At 39.7% G+C, this 11,585-nt stretch overlaps 1 protein-coding gene across 1 annotated transcript; it reads left to right on the forward strand.

The window, feature by feature from the left end:
* The first annotated feature begins 445 nt into the window (after nucleotides 1-445).
* On the forward strand, nucleotides 446-9,308 carry KLF6 (KLF transcription factor 6). The gene is made up of 4 exons (XM_065398767.1): nucleotides 446-900; nucleotides 3,704-4,277; nucleotides 6,087-6,210; nucleotides 6,474-9,308. Exons 1-4 carry the CDS (start codon nucleotides 799-801, stop codon nucleotides 6,523-6,525), a joined length of 852 nt encoding a protein of 283 aa, XP_065254839.1. The 5' UTR covers nucleotides 446-798; the 3' UTR covers nucleotides 6,526-9,308.
* The last annotated feature ends 2,277 nt before the right edge of the window (nucleotides 9,309-11,585 follow it).

The following is an 11,585-nucleotide window of genomic DNA, read 5'->3' on the forward strand; positions in this document are numbered from 1 at the left end:
CTGCCTGCGCAGCTCAGCAGCGCCCCTAGCACCTATTGACGGCACTAGACCGTCCTCCCCACCCAGCAGCACAAGCAAAACACTCCAGCTTGATATTCTCTCTCCAGCCCAGCACTTTCTGCTTTATATACCCTGCTAAAAATAGCCTGCCGCCTAGCCCACCAATCAGGACTGGGCGAATTTCGAATCGCGCCAATAGCATGAGCCGTCACGGAGAGGCTTGGTCACGCCAGGAGGGGCCGAGATGCCTCCTGCAAGGCGATTGGGCTGATCTGACATCATTGGAACGCGGTGTAACGAGTTGGTGGAAGAGATTGGGCAGTGCTCCGAGCCGGCGTAATAGGATCACGAGGGGAGGGGGGAGGGAGTAGAGGAGAGGGAGGGGGGAGAGGAGCGAGGAGGCGGAGGCTGTAGCGGTGACTGTGGCCAAGGAGAGCTTAGAACAGGGAAGTTTTGCAGGGGGTTACATTTGCAGTCAGCTCAGTGTTTGCAAATATTGTGCAGGCTCCTGAGCAAGTGTCCTCTGCGAGCCACAGGAGAGTAGAGCAGCGGCAGCGTTTGGAGACTTTGTTAATTGCTGTGCAATTACATTTTGCATGAAACTTTGCTTTTTTTCCCTTCCCAATCTCCAAAAGGAATTAATATTTTTTTTGTATTTTTTTCTTCTCTGGAGTAAAGGGGGGTTTGGAAACAGACTATATATTGAGACCCCCCCCTCCCCTCACATACCTCCTCTGCCCATAGAGGAGGCATCTGTATTTTTGTAACCAGAATTGACTTTGTTGTTGCAATTTAGACATGGATGTTCTCCCAATGTGCAGCATCTTCCAGGAACTCCAGATTGTGCACGACACTGGTTACTTCTCAGCTTTACCATCTCTGGAGGAATATTGGCAACAGGTAAACGAGGATGTTGTTGTTGTTGTTGGTTGTTAAGCCACATTAAAGGATGAGTGGATAAAAATGCCAAAGTGTCATCCGGGCATTTGGGGAGAATGCAATGGAGATGTTAACAAAAGTTTTGAAGCAGGTGTTTTGATTTATTTTTTTTTAATTTTGAGGGGTTTTTAAATAAATGTATTTCTCAATGCAACTGAGTTTCTCTTTTAATGCATTCCCCATTATGAAAGGGACTGTCAGTTGAGAAAACAGGGGCCGATGTGTTTGAATGCGTTTTCTGTGGGTTGGGGTTGTTTTTTTTTTTTTTTTTTTTTTTTTTGAGCTCATCAAAAACAGCAACGACCAGCGTGAAATCCAAACTTCTGAGCTTTGCTTTCGCGTGATCCAGTGCAGTCCCTGGCGAAAGTTTTATGCCTGTATCAGGTCCAAACTCTACAGCTGGATCTTGTCATCTGAACTCCCCCTCCCCCTTATTTGCCAAGAATTGTTTTTCTCCCCATGGTGTGTTTTTGGGGTTTGTTTTGGTATGGGGGGGGGGCTACTAGTTTTGAAGACGTTACTAATGTAGAGGATTCGCGAAGCTCTCAATCCTGCTTTACCTGCTGCCCTCGTTGTTGACTAGCCAAAAAAAAATTTTTTTTGCACAACCAATGAGTTGTCAGTCATATGACAGCGATCCTGTTTTGCTAATTGCCTCGAGTCTTAGTTTGGGAGGAGGAAGAACTGGGGCTTCTTGCCTTTAATGGACATGTTTTTTTCCCCCCTCTGTCCCAGTAATTGGATTGCCTGAGATGAGATTGCCTTTGACATTTTTGCATTGTCTTGCTTTTTATTGGAGGGGAGGGGGTTGTTTACTATACTCCCTGCGGTGATGTTTGCTTGTAACAAATAGAATTACCAGATCAAATACTACTTGTTTGTATGAAAGACAAGAAACGCTTCAGGAAGGTTGAAATCCAAAGTGTTACAACCGTCACATGCCTACTAATTGTATGCAATTCCTCTCCCCCCGTTCCCCCCCCTCCCCAAAAGAAGCAGCTTCAATAGTACGTGATTGAAATTGATCTAAGTAGTTTCCTTCAAGCATTTGGGATTTTGGCAAAGAGCCGAACTGGTTCCCAGTAGCTTTCAGACGCATTTAAACTCACAGAGAGCTTCATTTTGGTCCCCATTGCTAATCTACATAATGAGAAATTTAAATTAGCCAGAAAAATATTAGTTTAACAAGATTTTAATAAATGCTCTTTTGTGTTTCCTTGGAGGATCAATACTTTGTTATGCTGTGTCTTAATGCCTTTTTAAAATGTGTACTGCAAAACTGTTGTCTAGTGATAGGCAAAGACATAAATATTGATTGTGTGGCTTTTCCTTCCATTTTTGACCACGCTATCAATGACATGCAACCCAGTTCAGCTGAGTGGTGTTGGTGAGGGACCTCCAGACCATAACAAACCGTCCTTAGGTGGAGAGTTGGAGGGGTAAAAATGTAGCATTTTGGATTGTCTGTGCTTGCAAGACTGTTTTGGGAGGGATAATCTTGATAAAATAAGTGCAGTTTTGAACAGAAACTTAGTAAGTAGGAACTGTCAATAAGGGTAGATCAACCATGTAGTACTTCCACACGGATAACTAACTTATAGTGGAAAACAAAAACCCATGGGCACAAAATTTCCTACCACTTTCTTCCCCTCAGAACGGCTAGAAAGTTTGAAATTGTAAAAGGAGAATGCTGATGGCTGCAGATTTAATCACTTGGAAGATTCTCTTGCCCCCCTCCCCTTTTTTTTTTTTTTTTTTTTTTTGGTGGGGTAATTACATGTCCTATTGCATGTATATTTGAACAGAGTACTTTCTTGGCTGATGGTCAGAATTTTAAAAGGAAGTCTCTTTTGGCATTACGTGAAAGAAATAGAGATGACTCATACAGTTGCACTCTTGGCCAGTAGATAAAGTTCTTGTTCATTGTGGGACTCCCAGCAGGACTTTAGAGTAATTTCCCTTTCTCCTTTACAATAGCACATTACTATTCTGGAACTTTTCCCCCTCCTTCTGTTATTGAAGTTCCTTATGTTACTCGGACCACTAATAGGAAGCAACTAAAGTTATGTGGTGTGCATGCCAGTGCACTTGGAATTGACATTCTTTGAAAGACTAGTAGGTCGAGTTCTCACACACAGGAAATGGGTGGTTATCTGCAGTTCCATTGATGTCCCCTGAATACGGATTGTCAGCTACTTGCAACCATACTAGAATGTGGCTTTGTTTTGTGACACAGCACTTGGGTTTTTAACTGCGTGTCAGAGCACACTGTTGTATACAGTGTTGTAGCTGTGCTTGGTCCCAGAGATAAGTTCGGTCACTTTAGCCTTGTGTTTGTGTGAGAGTGATACAAAATGACTTGATACAAAATGAAAAAATTAATAAAAGCCCATTAGAAAGTGTAAAAAAGCCTGATTAAAATGTGCTACATTTTATAGTGATTTCAATACTAGCCTTCTTAAAATATGAATTTTGTGATGGGGATTATAATTTGACTGACTCATTAGAACACTATTTGGAAAATGTTGACTGACTTACACCTTTAGCTTAGTGTTTGAACTCTTGCCCAGTTCTTGAAAACTTCAGTTCCTTTTACTGCAACAATCACCTGGGTATGGCTGGAATATCCTCTAATTTGTAAGGCACCTAGCAATTTCAAATACCCTACTTTCTTGGATGCTGTTTGAAATTTAAAGCTCAACTCTCCTTTTTTAAAACTATTTTGTAAAATGTTTTTCTTTTTCTTTTCTTTTTTCTTTTGTAGACCTGTTTAGAGCTGGAACGATATCTTCAAAGTGAACCCTGCTATGTATCTGCATCTGAAATTAAATTTGATAGCCAAGAAGATCTCTGGACCAAAATTATTCTGGCACGTGAGAAAAAGGAGGAATCTGAACTGAAGAGTACATGTATTCCAAAAGAGGACAGTCCTAGTAGCCAGAACTTAGAGACCAACAGTTTGAATTCTGATGTAAGCAGTGAGTCTTCAGACAGCTCCGAGGAACTTTCACCTACTACTAAGTTTACCTCTGATCCTATAAGTGATGTTTTAGCCAATTCAGGAAACTTGAGTTCATCTGTCACTTCTACTCCCCCTTCTTCTCCTGAATTGAGCAAGGAAACTTCCTCTCAGCTATGGAATTGTATGCCAGGTGAATTGCATTCACCAGGTAAAATTCGTACCGGTACCATTGGAAAGACTGCAGAAAAAGGTACCCCAGTCAATGGCGACTCTTCACCGGATGGCCGGAGACGTGTCCACAGGTGTCACTTCAATGGTTGCAGGAAAGTTTACACCAAAAGTTCACATCTGAAAGCACATCAGCGCACTCATACAGGTTAGTAACCTTGTGTCTATTAGGAGTTGGAGACTACAGTAGGGAATACCCCGATGGCAGTGTTGTCATAACATTACATAATCACTGGGTGAAAGCCCAAGGTTGGGAAGATGATTCAGTTATACCAGAGGCTTACCAGAATGAAAGACATCACTTCCTCATTCTCTTCATAAGCTGAGTTGAAGCCTCTTGAGTAGAAAGATACTTCGGTGTACACTGGTCTTCTGTCACAGATGAATGGTTTCCATTTGCTAATTAGATAGTGCTGAAGAAGTTGCAGAATTATTTAATCTTTGAAAAACTCCTGTTGTCTAAATTACTTAAGATCTACTTTGCTGACAATTTTAAAAACAAAAGTAAATTTGAGACTTTCTCACAAAAGTAGGGATTTCATATAATATAACTGGAAGTGGGGGTAGATGCTTTCATAGGAAGAAGTGTTACTGGACTCTTCTACACCAAGGGCTATTAAGTTAATACAATCAAGACCTGTGGCTGTTAAGTATAACTGCAAATGTGCACTGGTTGTATAATATTAAAAAATACTTTTATGTGCACTAGTTTAAGCAAAAATCTTAGAAGACCAAACAATGTACCAGTCCTTCTGACATAAAACCAAACCAGACTTAGAAGTATGTATCACTTATTTCATGGTTTCACTTAAAATGCTATAGTGGGTTTTTGTTTTTGTTTTTTATTACTCTGAAACGTAGACTTAAAAAAATCAATATATGAGGTTGTTATGAAAGAGAGTAAAGTGGATAGGCATTCCAGGGCCTGCATAATTTTTTTATGGTGGTAGTAGCTGGCACAGTTATTTTTATTTTTTAGCATTAATATTCTACAGCCCTTGATGTCTGGAGTTAGAGATGTGTAGAGCAACTGGTTGGCTCACCAGTCACTGCTTAAGGAAAGGAGCAATGTTCTGCATCCTTAGTGTGCCAGTCAAGGGGTTATTCTCCAGAAATGCCAAATGTTTTTAATGAGGTGATGGAGAAGGGAGGAATTCAAAAGGAAGGACCTTACTCTGATTCACCAGCTCAGCATTCCTAATTTTTTTCCATTTGTGGAAGTCATTTAGCTGACTCATATGCTCCCATTCTCGTGTGGAAGTGAAATAAAACAAGGCACTTTCAAAAAAGAGGAAAGAGCAATTTCCACTGAAGTTCCAGTGAAGGTTGTAAATAACTGCTAGCTACATAATTGTGTCAGAACTATTGCCGTGGTTGTTTTGTGACTGGAACTATTTCTATGAATTGCTGGTAGTATTTCCCTCAAATGTTAACTGAAATCAGCAGCATTCAAACTGGTCATTGTGATTTTCCCTTGCTCTTCATCTAGTATATCTGGGTCAGCATGAAAAGGTTCCATTTTGTGCAGATAATCTGTGGGACAGTGGACTTTGAAGCAAAACAGTAACCTAATTATATCGGTGAATCAAAACATTCCTGGGCCAGATTCTGCCATCCTGGCTCATCTTGACATGAAGTTAATCGAACTACTTGTGGAGTAAAGTACTACTCTAGATGAACAAGGATGATAGTATCTGGCCCTTAACTAGCTTTCTTTTTATTCAATCTGTACTTATTAACTTCTTTCAATTAGGGTACCTTTTGTTTTAAACATGGTGATGTTACAGCTAAGTAGGAATCTTAATGATTCTTCAAGCTTCTGCCACCTACATTGTCAAAAACACTGAACTGTTCTGATTGAAAATGGGTATCCTTGTTTTTTATATATAAACAATGAATATTGTCTCATTAATTTTGAGTGAAGTCATGGTTAATCTATAATATGCTTTATTTATAGGAGAAAAGCCTTACAGATGTTCATGGGAAGGGTGTGAATGGCGTTTTGCAAGAAGTGATGAGTTAACCAGACACTTCAGAAAGCACACTGGTGCCAAGCCTTTTAAATGTAGTCACTGTGACAGGTATGTGAATTAAATTGAGCTTTTTTTAAACAAAGTTATTTATAATGCTTGCTGAGAAGCAGGTCCAGGTGATATTTTTTGTTATAGAAGATTTATTCATAAAGAAACTGATGAACAAAATGCTTCAGTGAAAATTAATTCTATTCTCTTTTGAGGGACTGACATTTTCACAATTAAAAACATCCTGTTGCATGAATGTAGCTTGAGTAATGCACATCAATGAAAATGGAGTAATGTGAAACCCAACTTTCCTTCCTTTGCAGGTGTTTTTCCAGGTCTGACCACCTGGCCCTTCACATGAAGCGACACCTCTGAATGGGTCAAGAGGTGAATCCTGTGGGCTAAGCGGCTTCAAGGTTGAACAGCCTTGAAAGGAGGGATGCGTGTTCCAGCCAAAGCATGCCATTTTGCACCCTACCCAGTTGCCTCCAGGACCTCTCTTTCTTGAAGGTCTTTTGAGGGCTAATAAGTCACGTAAGAAACGGCATGGCAACCGTGGTGCGTGATGTTTGGGGTTTCCTGGACTCATACACTGGTACCTAACCTTCTGAGTGGCTCCTAAGCCTTTGCCGTGAGCATGTGCACTGAGAATGTTAATGATTGGGTGACTGTTTGTTACTGAGGATCTATTGATGACTGTATGCTGAGGCACATTTTTTTCTTCTGGTTGTTTTATAACTGTAAGAGAAAAAAGTAGTCTGAATGTTTTGTATGTGAGGAATATACTGCAAGATGGGACGACCACCAATCATTTCCAAGGGTGGGGGGAGGGGTGTCTGCACCTTCTAGAGGGAAAAAATGGAGAGAAGGAAAAGACAAAAAAAAGTCAGGACGCCAGAGTGGAGATGGGGGAGCCCCCCTTTCCTGTATGAGAGGAGCTTTAGGTGTCTGATGCAGCTATTAAACGTGCAATGTGTCAAGTAGCTTGTTTTACTTGCTACAGAGCTCATTTGTAATCCATTGTATAAGCTGTGTATTTACAAATATAACACAACTATAACTTTACATTATAATACAAAGGTTATTGCATGGTTCTGGGGAACTATATGCTTTTCCATTCTTTAATCAGGACTGCAGTTTTGATTCCAGTTAAGAGCAGCTAAAATACAATTGGTCTCATGTTACATAATGTATGGAACCTGAATAATTTTTTCGGTTGGGTGGATAAAACCACTATAGGTTAGAAACTGATTTTTCTCATGCAGCTAATTTTTCTCTTATTTATGCCTTGAGGACTAATTTCTGGTTTTCTAGCTGTTTAATGCACTGTTGACCTTAATAATGGTGCCTTATGCAAGTGACCTTCTCTTGCAGGGGGTCTTATACAGGGGTATGGGTGATGCATGCTTTATTAAGGCTCCTTTTTCACCTGGCATTGTACTGTATCAAATGTATGATGGGGGATGGTGGTGGGAAAAAGGCTACTTCCAGGGTCCTCCTTCACAAAGACAAATATAGAGAAAAGTCCTTCATGTCAGTACAGTATTTGTTTAACTTAGACAATTTGACTGTGTTACAGTATAATGCATACAGCAATTGAATACCTGACCAGTTCTGCCACCTTGAGACTTTTTTTATATATTGACCTTGCACAACAATTGTGTATATACACACCCAGCTGTACTTAATATGTAACGTTTCATGCATATTAAAGATACAGAAGTATTAAAAGATGTATTTGCTTAAATGGCACAAGTTTCACATCTATATATCTAGCTATCTGTTGGTAATACAGAAAGAAACTATAATACTTTTTTAAAGTGGGCAGAAAAATTCTTGTGTATGTATATTTGTGTGTACAGTCTGTGTATGTGTGTATATATAGATAATATATAAATATTTTTAAAGGAAAAAATTGGAACGTGTAGCTAGAAAATACAACAGCCTGTGAAGATTTCCCCTTCCCCCCACCCCAATATGGCCATAAAGGAGGCAAAGAAATGAAAGATACAGCTACTTAAAATCTAGCATTTTTAGAGGCTTTACCTTTAGCATAACAGTTTACTAAAGGCTTTTTTGGCATTGAGTCCTTCTCAGACTGCTGACTGGGTTTTGTAGTTATTGGCTTGTCTGGAATAGCATATCTGTGGCCATTAAAATGGCATGGACTGAATATTAGCACACTAAAGGAATGCTAGCTGGGTTCAGATGACATACACTCAGATTTAGGCCTTCAAGTTTATTGGAGGATCTGAAAGTGAGCTAGTTACAGTAGGGGTTGAATTCTAATTTTAAATAGTTCAGCTAAAATGAAGACCTAAGGCTATTTTCTCCTAGATTAGAAATAGTTTGTCCAAAAGTAGTACACTTTTTTAAAAACCAGCTCACCATCCCACTGATGCAGTTAACCATGTAATTTTTTTTTCCTTTGGGGGGGGGGGGGTAGGTGGCTTGCTTACTATGCTAATATTTTGGCAGATCTTCCAGGAAATGAGTATGTAGATAAGTGGTTTAACAAAGAAAAGTATATGCAAATTATCTGTTTCTAAGGAACACACAGGCCTAAATTCTCATTTCATTTTTGTATTAAAATGCCTGAAAATGCACTTTTTTTTTTTTCAAAAACAAAACAACAAAAATCCCAGAAAATGGATTTACTGTTTCTGTTTAAAAAAAAATAAAAAATCCTTGTTTGCAGTGCTCTATGCTTAGCCATAATAATTCTGATAAACAAGAAGGTAAACAAAAGTTTAAAAAAAAAAAAAAAAAAACAACTTGCACTGGCTTGTCTCAATTGTGAAATACCATCAGAGTTGTTTGGATGGGGTGGGGCTTTGTGCCATCTGTCAAATGCCTGTAATTTTTCCAAATAAGCAAGTACATTCTGTTCAGGTGATAACTGAGCCTCAATCAAGCTGAATAAATAAAAATAGAAAAAATATTGCTTGAAATTTAAGACAAAAACGTTTCTATTAGTGAAATTTCTTTTTTTTTTGTTTTTGAAGCACCCTGTTATCTAAAGAATCTCTTTGTAAGATTTTTGTAAAAATGTTTTGTTTTACAAGATTTTATTTGAAATTGTTTTTTGCAAGATTGTTATATTTCTGTATGAATGTATTTTTTATTGGAATAACATAAAAAAGAAATTCTTATCAGCAGCACTCGTCTGGTTCTCTTTTTCTCTGATCTAAAGATAATCATACAATACAATAAGTTATTACATTAACCTATTCGCTTCCCCTTGGGTCAGCTATTCTTGGGTACCTATGCCTTAAAGTCACATCATCCTATACTAGAAAGCAGGCAGAAGAACCTTGTTCAGCTCACAACCAGAAATTATTACATATCTTTTCTTGTCCAGTCCAGCAAAAATATATGCTCTAACTATATTTGGGAAAACGACGTTTGATTAATCCTCTTCCCTCTGAATTGAAGGATTGGAGTAATTGGCTTAGGGTGCAGAACTTGTATGCATTTTACCAGTACTGTTGATAGAATACAAGAGAGTTCTATCATCTTCATTCTTGTTAAGTGAACACCCAAAATACAAGCTCGGCTGTGTAAAGTAGGATAGAATAGTGGTGACCTGATGAGATGGAACAATCTATGGGATGAACTCAGTGAGGGGAAGTGAACAAAAAGTTTTCCTTTCTCCTGGCCCTCTCCCATGGGTTTACTTGCTGTATTGGTGGTTTGGCCCATCTGTCAGTGATCTTCAATCAATGAGACTTTTTATCTTTCCTATGAGCTACACAGTCTTTCAAATGAATGGCTCTTTAGAGCATGTCAAACATGTACAGTTGCTTTGGATACATGCACAGTTCATTTTGATGTGTGTCTATATGTGACCTCCACTTCACCAATTTAAACTTAAACATAGAGTAAAACAAAGCAGGAAAGATTGCAAGGGTATGTGGGAAGGAACTGACTCTGAGTGCAGCCCAAACTGTCTGAATGTTTCTTACTTTTAAATTAGACATGGACTAAAACTCATACTGAGGAGAAATAGTATTTGCATATTGTGGGTAAAATAAGCTAAGGATGAGGTTAGGGTGTCCAGGCACACATACGGGACCCCACGCCAGTCCCAAACAGGCTATGTAGCAATGGGTCTAGAAATAGACCTGAGAAGAGGTAGGAGATACCCCAATGGCAACTAGACCAATGTATGGCCTGAAATGATATGAAGCTGGATATGAGTCAACAGTGTGCTCTTGTTGCCAAGAAGGCTAATGACATTTGGTGCTGTATAAGTAGGGGCATTGCCAGCAGATTGAGGAATGTGATCGTTCCCCTTTATTCGACATTGGTGAGGCCTCATCTGGAGTACTGTGTCCAGTTTTGGGCCCCACACTACAAGAAGGATGTGGAAAGATTGGAAAGAGTCCAGCGGAGGGCAACAAAAATGATTAGGGGTCTGGAGCACATGACTTATGAGGAGAGGCTGAGGGAACTGGGATTGTTTAGTCTCCAGAAGAGAAGAATGAGGGGGGATTTGATAGCTGCTTTCAACTACCTGAGGGGGGGTTCCAAAGAGGATGGAGCTCGGCTGTTTCAGTGGTGGCAGATGACAGAACAAGGAGCAATGGTCTCAAGTTGCAGTGGGGGAGGTCTAGGTTGGATATTAGGAAACACTATTTCACTAGGAGGGTGGTGAAGCACTGGAATGCTATACCTAGGGAGGTGGTGGAATCTCCTTCTTTGGAGGTTTTTAAGGCCCGGCTTGACAAAACCCTGGCTGGGGTGATTTAGTTGGGAATTGGTCCTGCTTTGAGCAGGGGGTTGGACTAAATGACCTCCTGAGGTCCCTTCCAACCCTGATATTCTATGATTCTATGAAATAGTATGCAGGGGCTGATGGTATTGGAATAATGAATTCCACCCCCACTCCATCTGTTTAGTGCCTTAAACAAATCCTGGTTGCTTAGGCTTTATGCAGGCTAGATTCATTTTACCATACATTTTGTGAATGATCCTAAAGAGAGAAAGTATTGTTAAGACTTGAGAGCTAGCTTCGGGAGCTAGCTCTGTTCCATACTTTCAGTGTTACCTTGGGCAAATCACTTAATCTTTTTTGTTTTTTAACAACTTCCTTTCTCTCACCCTTGGTGTCTTGTCTATTTAGATTGTAAAATCTTCAGGTCTGGGGTTGTCTCTCTGTGTTTGTACTGCGCCTATCGTAATGGGGGTCCTGATCTCAACTGGGGCTCCTAGGTGCTACTGCAATACAGTGCTCATGTAGGGATTATGGAATTCCAAACTCTCCAGTACGCAGTATAAAAATAAAAGCAATTTTAAGAAACTTGGGCCTGACCCTGAAGATTCTCTACCTAGGGACTTCAATAGGAGTTCAGCACAGAGGATCAAGTACAGGTTTTGCAGATTTTTGCTATTTTTCCCTTGGTTTGTTTGGTTTCTGAGCTGTGTCTTACTAT

Source organism: Emys orbicularis, chromosome 2, assembly GCF_028017835.1.
Source record: "Emys orbicularis isolate rEmyOrb1 chromosome 2, rEmyOrb1.hap1, whole genome shotgun sequence".
In the NCBI taxonomy this organism is placed as follows: Eukaryota; Metazoa; Chordata; order Testudines; family Emydidae; genus Emys; species Emys orbicularis.